At 39.7% G+C, this 24,082-nt stretch overlaps 2 protein-coding genes across 2 annotated transcripts; one reads left to right on the top strand and one right to left on the bottom strand.

The window, feature by feature from the left end:
- Nucleotides 1-3,586: 3,586 nt before the first annotated feature.
- Nucleotides 3,587-8,012, bottom strand: TMEM70 (transmembrane protein 70). The gene is made up of 3 exons (XM_068672107.1): nt 7,752-8,012; nt 7,330-7,441; nt 3,587-6,381 (listed from the first exon to the last, which is right to left on the bottom strand). The coding sequence occupies exons 1-3, from the start codon at nt 7,878-7,880 to the stop codon at nt 5,933-5,935; spliced, it is 690 nt and encodes a 229-aa protein (XP_068528208.1). The 5' UTR covers nt 7,881-8,012; the 3' UTR covers nt 3,587-5,932.
- Nucleotides 8,013-8,040: 28 nt separating this feature from the next.
- Nucleotides 8,041-19,988, top strand: ELOC (elongin C). The gene is made up of 4 exons (XM_068672108.1): nt 8,041-8,169; nt 15,180-15,236; nt 17,359-17,502; nt 19,558-19,988. Exons 2-4 carry the CDS (start codon nt 15,233-15,235, stop codon nt 19,746-19,748), a joined length of 339 nt encoding a protein of 112 aa, XP_068528209.1. The 5' UTR covers nt 8,041-8,169; nt 15,180-15,232; the 3' UTR covers nt 19,749-19,988.
- The last annotated feature ends 4,094 nt before the right edge of the window (nt 19,989-24,082 follow it).

Genomic DNA, 24,082 nt, shown 5'->3' with positions numbered 1-24,082 from the left:
CCATTTGTAATAGTTTTTCACAGAATCACAGCATGGCTGAGGCTGGAAGGGACCTCAGGAGGCCATCTAGTCTACCCCCTCTGCTCAAGCAGGGCCACCCAGAGCAGGTTGCCCAGGACCATGTCCAGCTGGCTTTTGAAGATCTCCAAGGAGGGAAACTCCTCAGCCTTTCTGGGCAACCCATGTCAGTGCTCCATCACCCACACAGTAAAGAAGTGCTTCCTGGTGTTCAGAGGGAACTTCTGGTGTTCCTGTTTGTGCCCAGCACTGCCTGGCACTGGGCACCACTGAAAAGAGCCTGGATCTGTCCTCTCTGCACTCTCCTTTTAAATATTTATAGACTTTGATAAGATTGCCCCTGAGCCTTCTCTTCTCCGAGCTGAACAGTCCTAGCTTTATCTCAGCCTCTCCTCACAGGAGAGGTGCTCCAGTCCCTTGATACTTTCGGTGGCTCTCTGCTGGCTTCTCTCCAGTAGCTTCATGTCTCTCTTGTGCTGGGGAGCCCAGAGCTGGACACAGCACTACAGTTGCAGCCTCACTAACACTGAGCAGAGGGGGAGGATCACCTCTTTTAACCTGCTGGCAATACTTTTGCCTAATGCAGCCAAGAATACTACTAGATGTCTGTGTGGCAAGGACATGCTGTTCAACTTTGTGTCCACCAGGACCTCCAGGGCCTTCTCTTTCAAGCTGCTTTCCAGCTGGGTAGCTCCCTGCATATACTGATGCTTGGAGTTATCCTTCCCCAGGTGCAGGACTGTGCACTTCTTGTTGAACATGAGGTCCCTGTCAGCCCATTTCTCCAGACTGTCAAGGTCCCTCTGGATGGCAGCAGGGCACTCTGGTGAGTCAGCCACCCCCCAGCTTCCACGTCATCTGCAAAGTAAATTAAGTAGAATCTTTTGAAGTAAAATCTCTGGGCAGCTGGAATATGACACTATTACTGCTTCTGATCATGTATTTAGGATTGCTTCTGAAGACACTCCAGTATAAGGTGTAAGGCAGAAGGTGGTTATTCACAAAACAAAAACCCACTTGGCAATCAACATGAAAAGCAGAAAAAAAATCTAGCAATTCATGGGTAAATTTCTCTTTACAAATCCTCTCATCCCATCTTTGACAATGATTGCAGTGAAAATAGAAAGTCATGACCAGTTAGATTAGAAACAACGAGAGGATTCAGGTCCTCCACATGCACCTGATGGAGTACTTCAGAGTGCCAAGGAGAGACCGATCCCAAAACAGTGCACCACTGCTAGGTCTATCTTTTGAGTAAGCATGAAAATAGTTGTGGAAAGAATGAAAAGGAGCGATGTGCATTATTCTAAATATATATTTTAAAATGTTGTATGCACTTTGGCTTAGTGTTTGATTTGAATATATCACTTTAAGCCATCAAAGGCTGTTAAAAGTGAAGCAAACAGAGACTAGGCGTTACACTGTAGAAACATTTATGTTGGAAATAACTCTTTGCCTGTTGCCAGTAGGCTTAAAGTTTATTCTCTCTAAGCCAAGTTTAGGATCAAAACTTGTAGTTACACTCTAAAGTATACATTAAACAATTAACTTGGCAGGAAGAAGAAAAAGCAGAGGGTAAAGGGGGATGAAAGTGGTGTGTCCTACCTGCAGCTGATAGACAGAAAGCATACCACAGCAACACTATCTACCCTGGTATTCCAGAAATGGAGACAGCTGGACATGTTTTCTGGCTGTTTGCTCTTGTTCTTGCTCTTAAAATAGCTGCTCATTTGAGCTTATTTTGAGCTGCTCACTGAGGCCTGTGTAGCTGTGGTATAATCTTATTACCATGGATCCAACTCTTAGCTGGCTCACTTGTCCCATTTCTTAGTGAGGCTGAATTGTTGCAGGCTATGCTGTACATGGGGTCACGAAGATATTTGTAGTATAACCATGGAACTTTAGGGCAACAAAATTACAACAGTTTATCAAGTTTCCACCTATTAAGTTTTAATTAAGTTGTAATAAATCGTGTGCCCTTAATTTTTACTGCACAATTACTTTAAATTTCCATCACCTTAATTAGGCTCTCACAGTACAGTGCAAAAAGGCTACGCAGCTTTTCTTCATCTTTGCCCATGCAATGACTTTGGTTTGTATTGAAGCATGCTCCAGTGAAACTATTTGCCTTTTAATCTTAGGGAGCATGGTTAAGAGTGTGAACTACCTCAGAGCTTTAAAGGTTTCTCTTTGTAGTATCAGAAGGGGATAATTTTCTGATTAGAATATTTTACACATGCAAGAAAAAGCTGAAGGCTGCGGGATAGCTTAATTTACCAAAAATAAAATAAAATAAAATAAAATAAAAATAAAAGACGGGGAGTGTTGTACTTTATAACTACGAACAAATAGATACTAATGAGTAGTATTTTCGACTAAATCAAAAACTTGAGAAAAAAAAAGGAAAGGAATGCCGGCAAGAGAACACTGTGTAGTCAGAGACTCTAAAGAAAAATCTGTACTTTCCCAGGGAAAACAGCAGTCATCTATGACCTTCTGTGGAAGCTCTTAAGGCTGGAAGCGGATAGGAAGTGAGTGTCTAGGAAGAAGGCTTGAGTCATTTCATATGTTCCTGCTCTTCACACCAGATTGAGAAAACCTAGTACTAACTTGAGTAAGATGTGAGACCCAGCTGCTAGTAACAAGTGATGGGTTAGCACTGAAAGGTTGCAGGAGCTGGCAACTTCCAAGGTAGGTGTAGCTTTGCAAATATGACAGCTTGTAGAGCATCTATTTTAGAAGACCAGGCTTCTACAATCTTTACCCACGTGTATAAGCACCAGGTTTTCCAAATTACTTTTCTTCCATGTTGTACACGAGATACCTGCACCAGAAAAAAACACTAGTAATTACCAGGGATGAAAACATTAACAGGTAGGAAAACCTTTGCAATTAGAACTGCTTTCCACCAAATATATAAAACTGAAGAAAAATAAGAAAACAGTAGTTCACAAAATTAATAGAACTGTGAAGAATATGGAGCTGATACTTAAAAAATAATATATATATATATATAAAGATAAAATAAAAACATAATTTGGCACTAGGAATGACTTAAAAGCAATCTCAGTTTACTGAAACACAATATAATCAATACTCTTGCAGAATTTGTTAGCAGCAGGATGGCCTGTTTTGCTTTATGCACATTTCTTAGCTTAGGAGGACATCAAAAATTTCAGTTTCCCACTGGGAAATGCATTCAGTGCACTATGGAATGCATCTGAACTTCAGGACCTTGAGATTGCATAGTTCGGTATAAGGATCACTTCTGCAAGTGGAGAGTAACAGCAATCTAAACTGAAATACCTGCATTAAGACAGGCTATTCAGTACCCAAAGTAAAATAGAAATGCATCAAAAAGTGTTTTTGGATTGCATTTCAATTTTTCATTTTGTTGCTAATGTGAAGAATGAACTACTGTTGCTTGAGTAGTAGTCTTTTCTGGTCTCAGCAAGTTCCACAAGGGACCTAAACCAGTTACCTATGTTCAAGTACACACTGCAAGTAAAAATTGCAAAAACAGCCAAGTCTGAGAATCCTGGAATTATACACAAGGACAGGCAAATGCTAACAGGTCAAAGGCACATTTATTTGGTGACCATAAAAAGAAATACGATTTGAAGATTTACAGTTTGTTTCCTGAATTCACAGTTTGCCAAGTTAGCAGCAAATAAATTGTAGACCCAGTGGAATACTGTGCATCTCTAGGAAATTTGACCTTTTCCAGTGCTAGAAAGCAAAAACTCTTTCCAAATTTTAGTAAGATTGTATTTAATATAAAAGTACTTTTAAAAGAAAGCTATGGAATTACCACTATTTTCAAGGTGCACATTTGGAAGTATGAAATATTCATCTGAGACTGCATCGTGGCCAGAATTGTCACCTACCTGCTGGTAAAAATCTGGACATTTATTTATTTATTTAAAATAATCTAGGTTTCAAAAGCCACTTACTCACTGAACTTGCATTTCACTGTCAGGAGACAAACAGGTAGAAAAAATGATGTTTACTGCCTCTACTTTTTTTGAGAAATTCATCCACTGGGATGGAAAATTCTTATTATTGCTGCTTAAATCTGACTCAGCAAGATACCAAATTCTAACAGTGAAAATTCTTACTAATCAGAAGAAAAGGCTGAGGATTTTGATGTTACTTAAGAGTTCCCTCCCGTCCCCTCTCTATTTGGCATTTAAAGATGATGAACATCATCAGTGAGCACAAAAAGATGAGAATGAGCAGAGACATGGAAAGAATGGACAATTTTTTTAATTAGGTATAAAACATCACTTTACTAAAGATGAGTACTACAACCACGTGATCAAAATTGCTTGTTACTGGCCTCCTGTCTTCAGTATGACGCATTGAATGAATTTTTGTGTATTACCACTTACCTACCGAGTGATACTGGCTTAACGGGGTTAGATCAGGCTTTTCGAATGAAAACTGTTCCAACACAAACGTGCCTCAGAAATAACTCAATGGACTGATTTGCTTTTTAATTAGCAACTGTATCAAGAGTGGTTTCAACAGTAAGAACGATTTTTAAAAACACAGATTTTTAAAATGATCTACAGTGTCAACCTACAAGAAGAAATTGGAGTAATAGTTTTAGAATACATTTAGACTTTTCAGTACATAATTTTCCTTGGCTACAACTTCGGAAACATCTGTGAAAGTAGTTAATTATTTTTTCTTTATTCACAGGATCAGGATGACTAATCAGGAATTAGTAGCAAGCATCAGATTTACAAAGTACAAAGTAAACTCCTAATAGGAAAGGATCAATTTGAATTCTGTATGTATTCTTGTTTGATTCAGCAATTTTTTAAGTCTGCAAATATTTAGGACTCTCATTATTATTTTTTTTATACAAGTACTTGTCAGTTTGTGTAACAAACTTCTCCTTGGATTAAAAACATTTAAATCCAATTTTCACATATGCAGAGTGCAGAACTAATTTAAGCAATCCAGTCACATGAAAAAATCTAATGCTCTTTACTTGAATTAAAGATGTCTTTCTTTGCAGAGCTAGAAATCAAGAAGTATACTTTTTAAGGCACAAGCTCTAAACAGTATTCTATCAGAGATTTCCTTTTGCATCCCCAACTTTCAAAAATGGTGAGAGTCCATTTTAACCATTAACTGCTAGCATTTTAAGTTGGTCCAAATACAGTATGCTTTAACAGGATTTTGACAGCACATTTCTTATGCTAACATGCTCCCCCAAGTACACACACAAAAGACAGGCTACTTGTTTTCCATATCTGGGAGCAGCGTTCCTTGGGAATGGGACTCTATCTTAACACACCATTTAGTACCTGTGACTATACCTTGTTGTGACTCAGCTGTTCTTTCTAACTTCTCCAGAGGCCCCCAGACCTCTAGCAGGAACTAATAACAATACCTGTCTGCTTTCTGAAGACTCTTCCTGGCTAAGTAAAAGCCAATACCACTCTCAGGGTATGAAGAGCAGCATCAGGAGGAAAAAAAAAATAGGAAAGAAAAAAAAAAGCCCTCTCTTTTCGCATTAAATGTAATTTACTTGACAGGTAATGAATGCTGATCATTTTTTTTAATCTGAATTTTACAAGAGATTGTGAGTTTGCAGCACAGCCCATGCATTTTACCATTCTCCTGGATAGTTAATAACAGAAACTAAATCAAGAATAGCAAGCAGAAGACAGACATAAGCATTTTTAGTATGTTTTGTGTCATTAACTTTGAAGAAAGACTGCACATTATTTAGAACCTTTTTTTTTTCAGTACATTCCAAAACACATTTGGGGAACTCAAATGTTACCTGATACTTAAGAAAATATAATAGAACACAACATGCTTTTACATATATAGCTCTGCACCATAACCAGGTAATAAGTAACAATTCATGTAATAAGTGATATTCCTGATCTTCAAGTTATTTACTTTCACTGTTTTCCTTTTCCTCCTCAAAATCAAAATATAAGGATTTGTCATAGCCCATGAGACGGTTAAAATCCTCAGGATTCTGGAAAAGCAGCGGATTAACAAGCATTGATTTAGTTTTAGCATAAAACGTTGTAAACATCTTGGTGATGTCTGGAATCTTCACATCTTTCTGCTGGAAGACAGTCACTTTCTCTGTCAAGATTGCATTGTACGTAATAGCTGTATAGGTGTCCATTTCCTCCTTATAATAGAGTCGAATCACATAGCCTTTTGTAAGGATATGCAAAGTGACTGGTGTTACAAATGTAAAAAACCCTATCAACCCATAAAATGCAGCTTGTATAAGCAGGCTATCAAATCCAATGCCAGTTTTGAGCATGATGTAGGGCACCATGAACAGGTTGAATATGCTGGTGGAGTAAGAGAAAAACCTCACACCTACATAAAACAAGAAGAGAAAACCAAGGTTAATACTTAGAAGTAAAATCATCTCTATAATTGCACGTGGTCTGCTACTATAAATTTATGTCATTACTTGAATAAATAAAGTTATTGAAAATCCACTTTTTAAAAAAAACTCTCCAATACAAAAAGCCATTACAAAGAACCAGGAAACTCAGTACTCTCTTCCTTCTACTGTTATGGTTCGTATATACATTCACACTGGGTTTATCAAAGCTAGCAGCTGGCTCCATTTCTACGATGAACTCAGAAATTCTGTGATTCTTTGATTATGCAATTAGGCACAAGTATGAAGTTTTCACTTCACAAGCAGGAGTAATCACCACAGATATGGCCAGGCATTTCTCCCTTTCCCAACAGTCAAAGCAGACATTCAGTGGGCTTTACAGAGAAAAGTTTGATTGGTCCCCCCACTATGTTGAAAGCTGAAAAATCTAGGTTAATCAATACTAGTACTCCACATAATAATAATAATAATACAAGTACTCCACAGCCATCTTTGCATACAGCTTAGAAGACCATAACCATTGCTGTGCGTCACCCCCAGTCCTTGTGCCTACTTCATAGGCATTTCAGTAACATTCAGAAGCATACAGAACGCAAATATCAGGTCTCTGTTTGCTCCTGGGTTGAGAAATGCACTCCACAGGCTGCAAGAGAAAAAGAAGCAGGCTGAGGGATTACGGAGTTGCACTGTACCATTATAACTCCCTGCAGACCTAAAACTAATTAGAATATAGAAAAATTGTTAACATTAATCATTACACTGTACAGAAGCATAAAATCAAGCAACACAACAAGATATTTTTTTTTTATGTACTCAAAAATTGGGTTTTAGCAGAGATGGAAAGAAGAACATTCAGTTTTATAACGTTGAATTTTAAAGTTATTTAAAGAAAGAGTAAATCTCTTCAAGTGACATACCTAACACCGCCTTTGCCAAGTTTCCTTTATAAAGTAATCTTCCATGCTCCGGGTGGTCAGCAGGGGCGGATGTGCTGAGGCTGCGAACAGCCAGCGCTTGAAAAGACGTAACCTGGAAGAGGAGAGCAAGCAGCATCAGTACCAATCCACTTCACAAAGGTTTCTCCTTGTCCTGAAGCCACCCCCAGGGCATCCTGAACGAGGAATTACACTCAGGGTATAGGCCACGAGGCACGCAGAAATTCCAAATAACGTACCGATTGGCTATTTTCACTATATCCCAACTAGTTATTCCAAGGCAGCGCTGGATATCGACACAGCGATGTGCAAACGTTACACTTGCTTTGGGGAGGCCTCCCAAACCCGTAACCCTCCAAGCCCCGCTGCACGACCTCCCCCCCCCCCCCCTCCCCGTCCCCTACCTGCCGCCCCCCCGCGCTGTCCCGGCGGCGGCAGGCAGCGGGCAGCCCTCGGTGCGCGGCGGCCCCCCGCAGCCAAGCGGGGCCGGAGGCGGCCCGGCGGCAGCAGGCGGCGGCTCGGAGCAGCAGCATGGCGGCGGGCCCCGCGTTCAGCCCCCCACAGCAGGCCGGCACCGCCCGGCACCCGCGGAGGACGCAGCGCAAAGCCGGCCCGCTCCTAACATGGCGGCCGCCCCCCGGCCCCCACGGGAAACTACATCCCCCAGCGTGCCTTGCGCGCCGCCGCGCGGCCTCGCTCCTGTTCCAAGGGCAGGGCGCTGGGGGGGGGGGGGGAGCGGAAGTTGCGCCGTGCCCTGGCGGAAGCGCTCGGCCCGAGGCGGCGGGGGCCCTGCGAGCGGGGCGGAGGGAGCGGCGCCGACGGGTGAGGGGGCGGCGGGGCCGGGGGGAGCCCGCGGGGCCCTCCCGGAGCTCGGGGGCAGGGCCCCGGCCTCCGGCGGGTCCCTCCCGGTGCTGGGGTTAAGGGAGGCGAGGGCTGGAGGCCGGGGGGAGCCTCCAGGAGGGGTGGGGGCCGCCGCCGAGGGGGGGGCCTGTTGTCGGTGGCCGCTTCCCGGTGGCCGTTTCCCGGCTCCTCTCAGCGCTCGTTGGGAGGGGATGGGGCTGCCAGGAGAGGGGGGTGTCCGTGGGTGTGGGTACAGGCGTGGGGAGGGACGGGGTGACACCAGCAGGCTCCTGGCAGCCGGCGTTATCTTATAAGGCGCAGCGCTGCCTGAAGGGGCTTCAGGGAAAGGTGCTCGATGTCGCATGTCGCGATATTAAGCCAGCCCGGCGCGATAGGGACGCCCTAAATAGTCGTGGGCTTTCTGTTTACTCTGCTTCGCCGTGGGTCGCTCGCAAAAGTTCAGTTTGGAAGGAGGCCAGGAAAATGTAAGTAGCAGACAGCTGAGGCACCTTCGGAGCAAGAGCAGCTTTGTGCCCGTGTTTGTGAATATCCCCTTCTGTGCGCGAGTTTCCTCTTTTTGACATACTAAAAACAAAAACACTGCTGGGAGCGAAACGCTGTTCATTAAATCAAGAGTTACTTAGAAGAGGATAAGCGCTACTTTTTCCCTAATACATCTGGGGATCAGCTGTCCGGTGTTTTGAAGACGTGTAAATAATTTTCTCCCTAAGATTTGCCAGCAACACTGGGAAGCTTAACACAGATAACCTTTACACACTGTAAACACTTTTGGCAGTTTTCTCTTGTTAATTCAGAGAAAAGTCATTTGAGGTTTATTTTTTGTTCGTACTAGAATGGGTGATGAACAGATTTAGCTACTTTCTTGCAGTCTTAATGTAAAGACTTAATGCAAAGACTTAATGCTGGTACGGTGAGGAGATCCAGATGATTCTCTATTGAGATGATTCTTCTTCTGTCTCCCACCTTCTTATTTATTCTTCTGATATATTTGTCTTCATGCTTACGTCCCTTATGCTGTGCGTGTGGACAAACTGATACCTTCAAAAAACTTAATTAGCTTCAGATTAAGCATTTTTGTAATTCTGAAATAAAGGAATTTGGATGTAAGACAACTTTTTGTTTATCTGGAAGGGTTCAGAATTCGGTCATCTTTGTTATAGGGTAGTTTGCATAACAGTAGGTTTTGATGAATGTTTATAATGAAAGGGCAGAGATCTGTGCCCTATAAAGAAAAAACATGGAATATGCTATCAGCTTGTTATCCCTCCCAATAACAAGAGGTATACAGTAATCAGGACTTCTATTGTATGTTAGGAAGAAAACAATAACCCTTTTTTTTTTTTTTTCCTTTTTTGGGAATCACTGGAAAGTTTTATTTGATAAAGGATATCTTAAATAAAGTGAGGTCTTTGATACTCCATGCACAGACAGCATCCTAGCTCATCTCCCGCTTGTCTGAACTAGCATTCACCTTTAGTGCACCTCCTGTCAGTTTGTCATTTCCTGAATGTTGGAACTGGAGTGCACAAGCATGGGATGGTGAACCAGCTGATTGGGAAATTGCTGTGTACCAATTTTCTTTCATGGTTTTTCTAGGTCTGCTTCAATCCTTATTTACACTTAAGTTTTTTTGGTGTGCCCTGAAGAGCTCTATTTTTAAACTAAATAGTATAGGATCCAGAATAGGACTAGAGTTTAGGATTAAACAGTAAGGGACTATTGTTCTAGCACACAAGAGCTTTTGTTTACTGAATAACTCTTCCTGATATACAAATGACACCCAGAAAATTTCACATTTGATGTCTCAACTAACCCAAGAATTGTGAAGGCATTTGTGTTATCTGCCCTGCACTTTCCAAAAAGTTGATCATGTCGAATGCAGAAATGGCACCAACTGAAGCATACAGAAGCCCTGCATGCATCTGCATTGCATGGCGAAGAACTGGAAGTTACCCTGCACCAGAGTGTGAGGTTTAGAGAGTTCTCTGTGGGAACAAAGAATCTGGGTGCTTGCAAATGTTTGTGTCCATTTAAGCTTCTTGTGCCAGCTGGACTAAAATGTTGGGGTTCTGGAATCTGTACGGTGTTTGCACATGTCCAGTTGAATTTGTGTATGTCCATCAAGTGCTTTCCAGTCTTGTAGATACACCAGGTACACTTGTATAGGTACTCTGAAAATTGTGGGAAGCCTGGGAGATGCGTGTGCATCTTTGGCAGTAAGCTAGGCGGGTCATGGATGTATTTTTTGTTGTTTTTCTTGCACTTGATGCTTCAAGAGAAACAGGAGAGAGAAGTCAAACTGTGCTGTACTGTACTATTTCTGCTTGGGGTTATGAGGAGGACAAGAACGTATTTAAACATGCTAACAAGAACGCTTGCCTTGTGTTGTTTAGCTATCGTGGTTTATGGTACTTAGCTATATTCTACCCCAAGGTGTAAATCATCTGCTGTTCCCACAAACTTTTCTGTAAGCTTCTGAAGCACTGAATTAACTGAAGAAAACAGGCTGTGGCGTGCGTGGGATTAAATTAGTATCATTTCGGATAACTTGGGTGTAGTTGTTGGAAAGAAGATGGTTTTCACAAAATCATTTCAAGCAGCAGGATGTTCAAACCTTCACAATGTGTCCTGACACATGGAACACTTCTTAATGCGGAAGAGAACTGATAGATGTTAACAGTTTGTTATTGCTTTTTTAGCTTTTCCAGGTTTCCTGTTTTCCTCTTTCTCTGATCTCCTGCTCTCCTTTTGCATTGACACTATGATCTTTCCATGCTCTTTGCTTACCATATTTTGTCAGAAGTAAATCTGAACTGCTAACATTATCCACAGTTATATTTTTCAGAAATGATACTTTGTGTCAGGGTAACTAGCAATAGGACTACAGGGAACGGCCTCAAGTTGCACCAGGGGAGGGTCAGGTTGGAAACCAGGAGACATTTCTTCTCAGAAAGAGCAGTCAGGTACTGGGACAGGTTGTCCAGGGAGGTGGTGGAGTCACCGTCCCTGGGGGTGTTGAAGGAAAGGTTGGACGTGGTGCTTAGGGACATGGTTTAGTGGGTGACATTGGTGGTAGGGGGATGGCTGGACCAGATGATCATGGAGGGCTTTTCCAATCTTAATGACGTTGTGATAGCAAGAACAAGGCTCTGTGCCTTGCTTGCAAGTTGCATGTGTCATATAATGGAACGTATGATCTTTTTTTCTTAAAGTAGGTAGGATTTCTGCATCTTCCGCTTTTAGCAATGCCATGTTGTTTTTGTTCTGTATTCAGAACCAAACTTGGATTGTGCAGTTCTGATAGAAACTTTATTCTTTGTTAGTTTATGCTCATTTGTTAGACTTAAACTGAGGGATAATCTTGGCAATGTCTCTCCCTCTTTGTTTATCCTTTTAATGAATTGTTATATTTATCTTCATTCCAGTTTTGCTTTGCTAAGCTGAGCAAGCAAGACTTTCAATTTCTCTCTCTTTTACAGCCTCTTTGGTCATGTCAGTATCTCCTTTCTGTAGTTTTTCCAATTTGAACTTTTTTCTTGAAAACAGGTAATCAGAACTGCATGTGATACTCCAGAGAAGTTGTCACCGATGTGTGATACAACAGCATTAATGTTTCCCTGTCTCTGTTGCAAAAAGTTCCTTGATTTGCATTTGCCTCCACCCTCCCCCCCCTTCCTTTTTTTTTTTTTTTTTTTTAAATAGTTCAGAGCTGCATCAGCTTACAGCTGACCACAGAAAGACTAACACTTCCAAATGATGAGCCATGGCTATGTAAAAGAAGTCTGTTCTTACATGCAGGGCTCTTGCGTTTCATAGTTTCATTTCGTGTAGCTTCTTGTGTGCCATTTTTCAAAACCAGTCACTTTTTCGTGTGCCTTCCACTTCTGTCTCATCTAAACCTGATGTGTTTTTTTTTTTTTTTCTGGCAACACTGTTAAAATAACAAGTTTCGTATCATTTTTGGAGGAACTAGTAGTTCTTTTGCAGTCCAAGTGTTCCACGTTTGCAACATCACATGGTATCGTTGGACAGTTTTTCTCTTTTCAAGATTATCCTGTTGCCACATTTATTTAACCCCAAACGATTTGCTTAGTCCAGATTGCATCTAATTTGCCCTCCTTTCCTGTTTTCAGGGAAATGACTGGTTTTAGGTATTAGCTAGTCCAACATGCCAACTTGTATGAAATATAAAGGCAAAGAGGATACAACTGACCACTAAGCCTGATCATGTTTTCCCCCCCCTTTAGGTGTTAATGCCTGCATTTTTTCTCTCTAATCATATGATAGCACATTTCATTTGATGTCATTAAAATGCTCACTGCTTTTTTGCCATAGCTCTAATATTTTGGTGTAGACATTGTTTTGTTTCCCAAGGTTTAATGTGCCCTCAAATCATGCTTTCACTGTGGGAAGCGTTAATGTAACTGCGTTCACACTAACTAGCCTGACCTTCTTCCTATATTTAGTGGAATTTTTTGTATTGGAAACCGAGGCACACTTTATTTTCAGCAGTGCATCCACTGGTATGGATGGCATCACTTATGCTTATTCATAAAAACAAGCAGTTTCACTACTCTCTTGGAGTGTACAGAAGGGTTTTGTGGCTAGAGGAAGGGGTAGCACAAGTGATGCTCTCTTCTGTGAAACAGGAGTAACAATGTAAGGTATCCTTTCTGGTCCTGAGTAACAGATACTTTTCAGGATGCTTGATTTCCATGTACAGAACCTGCTGAAACAGGTGAAAGATGTCATCAGCTGTGGTGCTGCCACTGTTCTGGCATCTGAATGTAATTTCCTCGCAGGAGTGACTGGAATTTTTGAAAATGACAAAGGCATTTAATGTTCAGTATTGAGGTGTGATGATCTACACAAATTAACTCTCAAAGCGCATCCTGGGATATGCCTTATGTTAGGAACTTCTCACCTGGTAGAAGATTTGCCTTATACCAACGGGAAAGGAAGATATTTTGGTCAAGTTGGGATCATTTTCAAAGACAACAGCAATGTAGACAGAGGATGCTTTTTGCTCAGTGTTCCACAGATACCTAGAAAACATTATTTAATCTGGTAATGGATGTGCAGGTTGAGGTATGCTTAACAAAGTGCCTTCTCGTGGAAGCTTGAGGAACCATTCAGATCATTTCATACTTGCTTGCACAAAATAATGGTGAAAAAGAGAGCTGGAACAAATCAGCACACTCAGCACCTAAGTATTCTTGGGTAGTGAAGCCATCTGCAATAGCAAGGGGCTGCATCTTCTAACGAGGTAATTCTTTTAGACTTTGCTCAGGAATCTCTGTAAAACTTCCTCCAGATCTTTCAGGTCCCCCTTCAACTTGCTTGCAATTTTTTTGCTAGGTTTTTACCACAGCTGTAGGAGGGAGAAGATAAGGGAAGCAGTCTCTCTTCTGGTTTTTCACACGTTACTGCTCTGGGGTCCTTTACTGTAATTGCAGTTCATGCTTCTGATGTTGCTCATTGCTTTTTGAAGCAGAGAAATGAATTACCAGAATCCTTACTGGTCTCTGTGCTGCCCCTGACCCTGGGTGTCAGCTGGGAAACCAACCAGAATCACTGGTCATGTTTTCCTGGACCCGTGGGCACACAACAGGATGTCATTGATTTGTGCTGGGTTAATGTTTGGAGAGAGCTGCAGACATGAAAGGAATTTGAGGACAGCAGGTGGGTGGAATTTCTCTCCCAAAGCTTTCTGTTCCTCAGCAGAGATGCAGTTTGATGTAACGAAATGTATGTTGAGCCTGAAAATACCGGATTTGTTATACAAATAAGCGTTCTGTTTCTATCACCCTTTAGATCCATTTCTGTGGCAAAAAATGCCTGCAGCAGGCTGTGTGTCAGCTTATAAGCTGTGGCGCTCCTGGCTCCACACCACACGAATACCTGCATTAAATATCCGAGTAGATTATCGAGGTGACATTGGCGTCCGTGTCGGGAACCCTCAATCTTTTAGGAAGGACAGGTTGGAAGGCCAGGTATTTAATGCACACTGATTAGCTTGCTCCCTGAGCCATCTCTTCTTGAGCCTCAATAGTCCCAGCTCTCTCAATCTCCCCTTATGTGACAGGCGCTCCAATCCTTTGCCCATCTTTGAGGTCAGTTGCAGGATGCCTGTCAGTCCTTCTTGTACCAAGGATCCAGACTCCAGATGTGTCCCACTGGCGCCGAGCAGAAGGGAAGGATGCCCTCCCTCAGCCTGCCAGCAGCACGCCTCCTTGAGCCGCCTGGGATGAGCCTGGTTTGTTGTCAACCTTCTTTGCTGCAAGGGCACGTTGCTGGCACATGTTCAACACGGTGTCTGCCAGCACCCTCAGGTCTCTTCCTGCAAAGCTGCTGTCCTGCTGGTCAGCTCACCGGCAGTACTGGGGCATGTGCTACTTTGCAGCTCTTCCAAAGGTGCCTCTTCCTTTGATGAACTTCAGGGGATGCCTGCTGGCCCCTTTCTCCAGCTTGTCGAGGTCTCTCCTGAATACCAGGATACCGATATGATAAATCTCCCTCCTCTATTCACATCGTACTGAGCTATTCTCTCTGGCTTCTTTTCTCCTGTGGACAGACTGGTCAGTTTCTTAAGTGCCTTCTGTAGAACTGACTTTCTTCACCTCCCCACTACCATTGCACAGGTAGTGTCCGTAGTAATAAAAGTAATGAGCTCCTGAAGTGACTCTGGCTTGAAAGTCAAAGGCTTTTAAAATCCTTAGGGGAACAGTTTCTTCCAAAAGCTACAGTTTAGAGATTCCAGAATGTGGCGAGCTGGTAGGGATATCTGGATAGCAAAAATCAAACAAACGAAAGCAAAACAAAAAAATCTTGTAAACTTTGTTAAGTGTTCATAAAATTGTATGTTGTCGTTCTTTTTATTCAAGTGTTTATAGTAATATAAAGGCTAGTAACTAATGCTGATGTAAGAAATTGGACTACTGACTGCAAACGTTGCCATTTGTGTTTTTCAGACGCTCCTATTGAAAAAGCTGCTGTTGAAAAGAAATAATTTTTTTATAAGAGAATGGGTAAGTTGATTTTTCTTAGACTTGTTGTTTCCTATGTGAAACATTTTCTCACTTACTCTGGTAGAGAAAGTGAACTATAAGATTTTAAACATTGATCCTGTCACTAATTTTTCTGGTAGCCTGAAGCCTCAGTGGAACTTCCTACAGATGTGTTTTATTTTTTTAAGAGGAATTCCTCAAGTGAATGTTTGTTTCTTGAACAATTTGTTCAGAGTGTATCTATCGAACTAAATTTCATTGAGCTTATTATGTTTAGTGATTAAAATGTACATGGTAAAACAGGATACTTCTAGGTTTTATAGCAAAAGACTTTTAGATGAAGGACTAGAAAATCTCACTATATACTGACTTAAATATTTTTTTGTTTATTAAGGTCAGCCTGTCTAATTCTGGCTGAGAGATCATAATAAGCACTGACTGATAAATTACAGTGTGAGACTTGACTAATTGTCTGAAACTGTCATTATCTGGCTCGCTACAAATGATGGTTAATGAAACAAGGTTGGACAGCTTCTGGATTTAGCTACACTTTTCCTGAAAGTATTTTAGCTTCTTTGGCACTTGACAATACTTTCTTAAAATTGGCAATAACTGTGGTAATTTTATTTTAACTTGTAATTCACAAAGCAACTTAATTGTTAGGGGGGAATATTGTACTTGCTGTAGCACTATATACAAGGAAAGGCAATATATTATAATTAATATAATTTCTTTTTTTATTTTGTCAGAAGGAGAAACAACACTAACAGTCAAACATCAAGTTTGTAGTCTCTGGTTTATCTTCTGTACTTCTACATGCGATCATGAAATACTGAAATACTTGAAATTACTTTTTTAGAAGTGTACAGATCTCTTCTGTTACACTTTCCGAAGCTGTAAGAACTTTTATAACTTCCATTTTTACCCCTCTGCCAAAATTAATACTGTTCTGAAAATTAAGTCTTGTGGTATAGTATTAAGTTCAAGTATTAATTTTTAATAGAACTGAAGCAAGACTTATGTCAGTTCTTGATTCCCTTTGAAATAAGGCATTAACTGTCCAGTCTGAATATGATAGAAATGGTAGATCTAATGGGTTGGTGGGTGTTTTTGCACTGAAAAGGCTGTTTTGTTTTTTTTTTTTTAAGTTTTAAAATTACTATGGTCTTAATTACTCAGCATTTTACAGGAATGTATGAAGACCAAGTACAGATGCAGTCATCTTGGTGCTCTGGGGTCATATAGTGCAATGTGGGCAGAAAGTAGTCAGTGGTTCCTACCCTAGAGAGCATGCTGCCTGAACAGGCAGGGCAAGTGCAAGAAGGGAAAGTGTGAGTGTACAGAGTGAGCAGCACAATGGTGACAACAATAATACTGTTTTTTCAACATAAAGGTAGTGCTGTTACTTATGAGAGAATAAATGAATAAACAAAAATGAAAGGAAGGTAAGGGTTTGTAGCGAAAGTAAGGAACAGGTACATAATGAGACAGAGAAGGGAAATAGAAAAAGCATAGTCAAAACTGCTGGAGGGGCTTTCCAAGTTTCCTTGGTTTTAGTGCTTTTTCACCAAAGGTCACAATATGGGTATGCACTAATGCTCTTGATGTGACTGGGCAGTGGGGAAGGAATGAATCCTATTTCATTACTCTAGTACAAAAATACCTGGTTTGACTGCTTTCATTCCTGCTGTATTTCAGAAAGCTCTTTTTTCTTGCAGTCTGTATTTTTAAGTGGTTAGATGTATTTATGACTTCTAGTAAGTATTAGCATGACAGTCAAGGTGATAGCATTGTGAGTGGAAGAAGTAGCACGTTCTTAAAACAAGTAAATATTTTTCACTTGAGAATTTGTCTAAAGGAAAATTTATTTTCTACATAGATTTTTGAAATGTCAGAATTTGGTGATGAACAGAGGGGAGATATTAATCGAAAATCCTACATTTTTCTAAAAATTCCTCCATTTAAGTAGGTTGCTGAACTCTTCAGAGAAGTCTTCAATTATGTAAATTCTTCTGTCTTACTTTTGGTGGTAGTCAATGGTTCTTCTGTCTGCAAACATAGTCACAGGAAAAACTGCAGCTTGTATTTTTGGTAATGTGAATCAGTTACTGTGTTCTGAAACTGTTAATGTTTTCCATCATAGATGGAGAAGAGAAAACATACGGTGGGTGTGAGGGCCCAGATGCTATGTATGTGAAGTTAATATCTTCTGATGGCCATGAGTTCATTGTAAAAAGAGAGCATGCGTTAACATCAGGAACAATAAAAGCTATGTTGAGTGGACCAGGTAGGTACAAAAGATTTAATGCCTTTGTGTCCTTTTTCTCTCTTGGACTGTTTAAATTTATATCATGTAGTGAGTGAAAGCTGGAACAAATAATTACTTGTTCAAAACCTGACAAGTTCTGTTTCCACTGGAACAGTCTACCTCTGTGGAGTATTGTATACCATATAATTGGACTCTGTTTCTGGACAGCTAGCAATCTTATGATGTTCTTGCTACTCGTTTCCTCTGTTACGAGAACTTGAGGGCATCATGTGAAAGTTGCAGCTGTCAAATTCAATACAAGCAAGAGTTGGTAGTTTTTCAAAGTTCCTCCTCTGTGGTGGAACTTGGAGTATTCACAAAATCTTATGGCAAGGAGTTCCTGAGCTTAATGACAAAAGTTAGCTTAAGTTTGAAGGAGGGAGATAAATTTACAGAAGGGAAAGCCCTCATGTTTTGCTAGATGCATGAGACTACCTCCAGTTTAAGAAGTATCTGAACTAATTGTTGAAGCCCGAAATGTTGGGAAGAAGTTAACGTTTGTGCTTTCCTCTTCCTTATCCTCATGCCATATATTTATTTTTGGTCACTGGAGTGGTAGACAGTGGTCTCTGATTGCTGGAAGGATCTATTTGCTGACTATACTTTGAAATTACTCAGCAATTGGGCAAAGTTGGGTAACTTGAGCAATTAAAGTTCTCAATTTAATATTCTGCTAAATGTCATTGTAATGGTTGTGCTTGAAAACACGTAGCAGATCTATTGTGTCTGATCCAGGCTGTGCCAGCCTCCCAGGTGTGTAAGAGGAAGAGTAGTTACAAGATCTGCTCTGAATTTGTTCCATGATCTGTAACAATGTGAAGAAGTAAAAGGCAAAGTAGCCTGTTCAGAGGGCTAGAAAATGGGCTCCTAAAGAAATCAGCTTTTAAGCACATGCTGTATACATACTTACAAGATGAATAATTTTCCTTGCAAACCCATTTTTGCTGTCCACTTAAGTAGGTCATCATTTCACTGATGGTTGTGTTTCAGTATTGTGACATTTTCAATATGCTAATGTTTGTTGCTTCCTACTGTTCCTGTAATAGAATTCAAGCCAGATTAGCTTCAGTACATGTGTTCAGATACTTCTACACAAATACATGTAGACATTTGTAAATAACTCTGGTTTGTAGTTACTATAAAAGGGATTCCTATAGAGGTTGTGGTAACTGCATGTTGCTAGGTCTCCCATAAATGTGGATGTTAGTAGGCTTTAGTAAATGTTAGTAGGCTTTGTATTATCTTTCACCTTAATGAATTTGAAATTGAGAGATGAGAATAATGGTGACAAAGAAAACAGTAGGATGGCAGTGGGACTAACAATGAGGTGATGTCATACCTTCTAAATTTCATCCTTAGAGGACAGAAAAGAAAGGTTCAAATATACTTGAGTTTTGAGATTTGAGCTTTGGATAAGTTCTTCAAATGTAATAAGGATTAACCCCTGCTATATGTAAACTTTCTTCCCATACTTGGGGTTTCCTTTTTCTCCTGCCTGCCTGTTCTCACAGCTCAGCAAGTGAATTTAACTTTTTTGAGATTTCAGCTGAAACTGTCCAAGAAATTCAAAGATAGTGGGATGACAAAGGGAACAAAACTGATATGTTTGCCTATGCAAATATGGAATATATATTAAACCATTTTGTTTTCTTGAGAAAGCTAGCTAAAAAGTTGGATTGATACCTCTACTTGTAGATGTTGTTAGTGTAGGCTTTAGCATAGAACGTGCTACAGCTTTAGAGCACCTGTCAAAAGCAAGCATCAGAATTAAACCTAAATTTCTGGTGTAGTTGTTTAGAATATTATTATTATTTTCCAGCCAAAATGAACAAAGATTTTTAAATGCAAGGGATCTTTATATTCCTGAGGGCTGTGAATCTGGCACATCCTGCCTTGCATTGAAGAGTGTAATACCCAGGAATGTGGGACCTAGCAAGTCTATTTGGAATGCGTTGTATTAGTGTAGTGAAGTGTTTCATTTCTGCAGTGAATTGAGATTCTGACTTTTGGTTTGTTGTTTTTTTTCTTCTACAGGACAGTTTGCAGAAAATGAAACAAATGAGGTGAATTTTAGAGAGATCCCATCCCATGTCCTATCCAAAGTATGCATGTATTTCACCTACAAGGTCCGCTATACTAACAGCTCTACGGAGATTCCTGAATTCCCAATTGCACCTGAAATTGCACTGGAACTTCTGATGGCTGCAAACTTCTTAGATTGTTAAATAAAATAAATTATAATAAAAATGTAAAACTTTTTTCAGTATTTAATACATGTAGTTCAGTTAGTAACTTTTTTCAGATAGCATGTTGCGTGTGTGCTGTTGAGAACTGTAAAGTTCACTGCAGAGGCAATTGCCTTCAGTCCTTTTGCATATAGCAATCATTCAGTTGAAATTTGTTTTGCTGCTTACACGAATAAGGACCTTTTCACAACCGAGACAAATAAACAAATATGCCAATTAGTAGATGGCTATGCCTTATCCTTTAGGTGTGGTAGAAGTTTCTTTTAATACAATGACCGTATAAAATACTGGAGTTTAGTCTAATGTTCTCTAAAAGGTAATTATAGTTAAACACAAGTAGCTGTTTAGAGTTTATAACTTTCTCTTACTGTTAAAGTTTCTAAACATCTGAACTTAATCTCCTTTGTAAGATAGCTGTCCTTTAGCATAGTTATACTAACTAGATTAGAAGTGCCCTCTCTAAGGTTTGTATATTGACAGCAATATTCCATTTAAGTTGGAAGTGGAGTATGTAGGAGAATGCTTAAGGCTTTTAATTTAAATCATAGTATAGACATTTGAAGAAAGTGTGTTTGATGCATTTTTCTTTTATAACCTAATTTTCCCCTTTAGTAATTAGAAATACTCGAGTCACCTGTCTGTACAGTAAGACTACGATCGTACTGACAGTGGCTTTTAATCTATCTGCATTACCTTCTGTGTAACATGTAAGGTTATTCTTAATGTACCGTCACTTGACCTGATATGGATTTTATATGGTTTCAGTTATGGTTTATTTCCACTGTTGTGATGGATTATGTGAAGTCTGTATTTAATCTTTAGAGCAGTAGTCATTCAAATTTTCTATCATAACAACTGAAAAGATAGCAGTTATCCTATCTTTTACCTCTTCCCTGACCTCTCCCTTAAAGCCACAAAAAAAGACCCTGAAATATGGAGGTCTTGTATTTGAAGGAAAGGGCATTAAGCAGATGTTTATAGAGCTTTTTTTAAAAATAAATTTAATAGTTATTTCCAATGTTTTTACAAATATTTTAGAGGAAAAGGATTGGCAAGCCACTCGCATAATACTAGAGTGAAACACATCACCTCTTGGTAATTCCTGTTGGTAATTGCCTATACTATCAATTCTTTGTTTAAAACAAATTTCCATTTAAAGAAAAAAGAAAAGCTTAAACTGAGACAAGAAGTTGCTTTTTGTTCAGTCACAGCCTGAAGAACCCTTCTGCCAAAGTCATCTGTAAATGAGAATGTATTGTGAAAAATGATGCAAGAACAATGTAGTTAGCATTTCCATCGGCTGTCTCTGCTTCTGATTTTTGACTAAGAAATGATTGTGGTCTTTTATGGAAAAGTCCTGCTGACAGACAGTGGGACCTCGTCGCTGATGTACTAACTGATTGTGAATTTAGAGGGTTAAAACTCTTCTCTAAACCTTATTGCCAACATAAGTACAGCTTTTGAGGTTTTCCATACAAAAACTGGTATCTTTATACATAGACTATGCAGTCTGCCCATGGAGGAGTTCAGTTCTGACAAATGAAATCTTACTCTGGACTTGAGCAATGCTTGATAGACAAGCTGACATATGTCAATGTGTTGATAGATTAGCTGACGTTTATTCACATCACATACTTTGGCACAATTTATCGTGTTTAGTGTGGGGATGTTTATAACTAGATTGGTTTTGCATGATAAAGCTGAAGTGTACTGCAAAGCGATTGTCTGAAATCCTATGTTTGAGCACTCTGGTCAGTGCTATTAGTAACTCATTTTCAAGAGCACTAAAAAAAATGAACACAAAACCAGAAATACCCTGTTATGCTGCTTTTATTAGAGCCACTAGGAATATACCCTAAAAGTTAAAGGAGTACTGATGTGGATATTTTAGTCCCAACTACTTTTCTGTCTGAGTAAATCTTAAGTTCTTCATCCATTTTTAATACTCTCAAGGTTAACGAATTGAAGCTCTAAACCGTTTAGATTAAAATCCAAGGAAAAAGGATGTCATTTTAAAAATATTTTTTTAAAGTAACCCAAAACAATTTCCTGTCAAAATGCATCGCGTTTCATGATTCCATACTTCAGCAGTAAGTTAAAATAGCTATTTTATTTCTGAATGATAATTTCATTGTTTGTTTGTTTTTGTTTTGTTTTGTTTTCTTCAGCTTAATGTATCATACAGAAGCTTTGAACACTCAGGAAATGCAGTAGTGTCCGAGAATACACTATTTGCAAAACCACTGGCTGTTAAGCAAACTAACCTGCAGATTTCTAAGGGGGAGGGGGGCAGAGGGAATTAGTGCAATTTACTTGGTAGTGACATGGGTATGCTATTAACAGACAATTGGAAACTTGCCACGCTTAACCCCTGAGTTCTAAATAAATTTCAAAGTTGAAAATTTTTAAAACTGTGTTTCTGGTGATTTGATTTGTGACCTCTTAGAGCAGGTGTTCTGCTATGGAATCGTAGTCCTCATGAATTGTGTGGTGAGTGAACTGTGAATATTGAAACTAGTATTTGGGTGAAAGATGGTGAACGACCACTGATAATATTAAAAGGTTTTTTCATAGTTCTGAAGAGTTTCATGGATTTAGTTAGTGCTTAGATCTCTTCCTGCTTCTAATGGCAACTATTCACAATTCTCCAAAGAAGTGACGGCATACTGTAAATGCCTGATATTCCTAAACAGCCTTGAAGAGTCTTTAAAGACAGACTTTAAGGACTTTGTGTGTCCCGTAATATTGAACTCCCTTTTGCTTGGTAAGCTAGTCCTGTATCTGATGATTAAAATTTTAAACAAGTTCTGATTTAGCCATAAAAAGTTGCAGTCTTTACCAACGGTAAGCAATGAGGAAAGTCCAGCAGCATTGTGATTTTTTATAAGGTGGTGAAGAAGTCTCTGGTGGCCTCCCAGCATGAAATAGTCTGTGTATCTGGAACAATCCGAACTCTGTTTTACAAGACTTTAAATTCCCTTTTGGCTTTGAGGTTCAAGAAAAGAGAGCTTGTCATCAAGATTCACCAGGCTGTTAAATGCAACAACTGCATCAAACACAGTATTTAAAAGGCTTTTCTTAAATAATGGTATTAAATGTGGAAAATCTGTTGCTTCTGTTCACATTTACGAATTACATCAATGTTATAAATAGCAGCAGTGGCTATTTGATTTTTCCCCCTTTCTTGTTTTTACAATCCCATTGAAAGGGATAGTTTTTACCATACCCAAGCCTACCTAGATCTGCTGGTTTATAGAATGAAGTGGACAAGGAAATTATTGGCACAGAAATAGTAACTTACCAGGCCATGTTTCTGCTCTTCTCTTTTTTCTCCTCTTGGTCTCAATTGTTGCTTTGTAACTTAACAGTACCAGCTTCTGCAGAGTCAACAAAATCACGACACCAGTGTGTTGGTGCTAATGAGAAATAGCAGATTTTCCTAGCTGAAACTAACAGCAAAGGCTAGGCTGTAAGCTTTATTTCAACAGCTGAAAGAGAAAAAGATAGCAGGAACTCTTATTTTAAGATTGAGTGAATCTGGAAATAAAACTGTAATGCTGTTTTTAAAATGCAGGCGGATCAAAGCTCTGTAATTAGCAGATGAGACATTTGGTGCTTTTTCCCATGGAAAATGTCTAGTTTTGAAGGATTTTTTGACAAACAATAAACTGGACTGAAGTGGGATTTCTTCTAAAAAGTGGCTCACTAGGTGGCAATGTTATGGGAATATATCAACACTGTGACCTCGATGTGTTGCACAACAGCAGGAAGATCCAGAAAAGAGCACGTAGATTTTGTGATTATTAGTCATCTATGAGGCTTGCTTGAGCGTCGTCAGTAGGGCAGCCAAGAGGGAAGACTGTTGACTTTATCAGTTCAATTTTAATGAGTGTTGCATGTCGTGAAATAAAGCTCTGAGCGCGATGCTTCTACAAACACAGGTTATGGTGCAATCCCTCTTCTGTGGGAGAAAGGTCACTGAGATTAAAAAAAAAAAAAAAAAAAAAAAAAAAAGTTCAGTCATTACCATGTTAATGTTTTATGTTTACAGTGTAGAGGATTTTCCTCCCACACTCTGTGGGAGGAGAATAATGATGTAAGATCACAATTACTCTGTGACAAATGGTCTACTTCAACTTTTTCTCCTCTTAAACTATGTACTCGGATGATTTTCAAGATGTTAATCATGTAGGATTTTGTAGCCTCGCTTGTTGAGGGTAGAATTTGGAAAATTAAAGTTGTCCTTAAAATATGTTCAGCACTTTACATTGGAGAAAGTAACAACTCAAGAGCTTTTAGATAAATTAAAATCT

This window comes from Anas acuta, chromosome 2, assembly GCF_963932015.1.
Source record: "Anas acuta chromosome 2, bAnaAcu1.1, whole genome shotgun sequence".
Lineage (NCBI taxonomy): Eukaryota > Metazoa > Chordata > Aves > Anseriformes > Anatidae > Anas > Anas acuta.
Note: the sequence above shows the minus strand (reverse complement) of the source record. Positions and strands in the feature narration are given on the sequence as shown.

Bases quoted from the DNA above. Each gene is read 5' to 3' on its own strand.
- TMEM70 (XM_068672107.1), bottom strand. From the start codon at position 7,880: ATGCTGCTGCTCCGAGCCGCCGCCTGCTGCCGCCGGGCCGCCTCCGGC. The intron at 7,442-7,751 runs GTAGGGGACGGG...CTCCTCTTCCAG, and splicing joins ACAGCGCGGGGGGGCGGCAG to GTTACGTCTTTTCAAGCGCT. The intron at 6,382-7,329 runs GTATGTCACTTG...TGTTTTATGTAG, and splicing joins CTTGGCAAAGGCGGTGTTAG to GTGTGAGGTTTTTCTCTTAC.
- ELOC (XM_068672108.1), top strand. The intron at 17,503-19,557 runs GTAGGTACAAAA...TTTCTTCTACAG, and splicing joins AGCTATGTTGAGTGGACCAG to GACAGTTTGCAGAAAATGAA.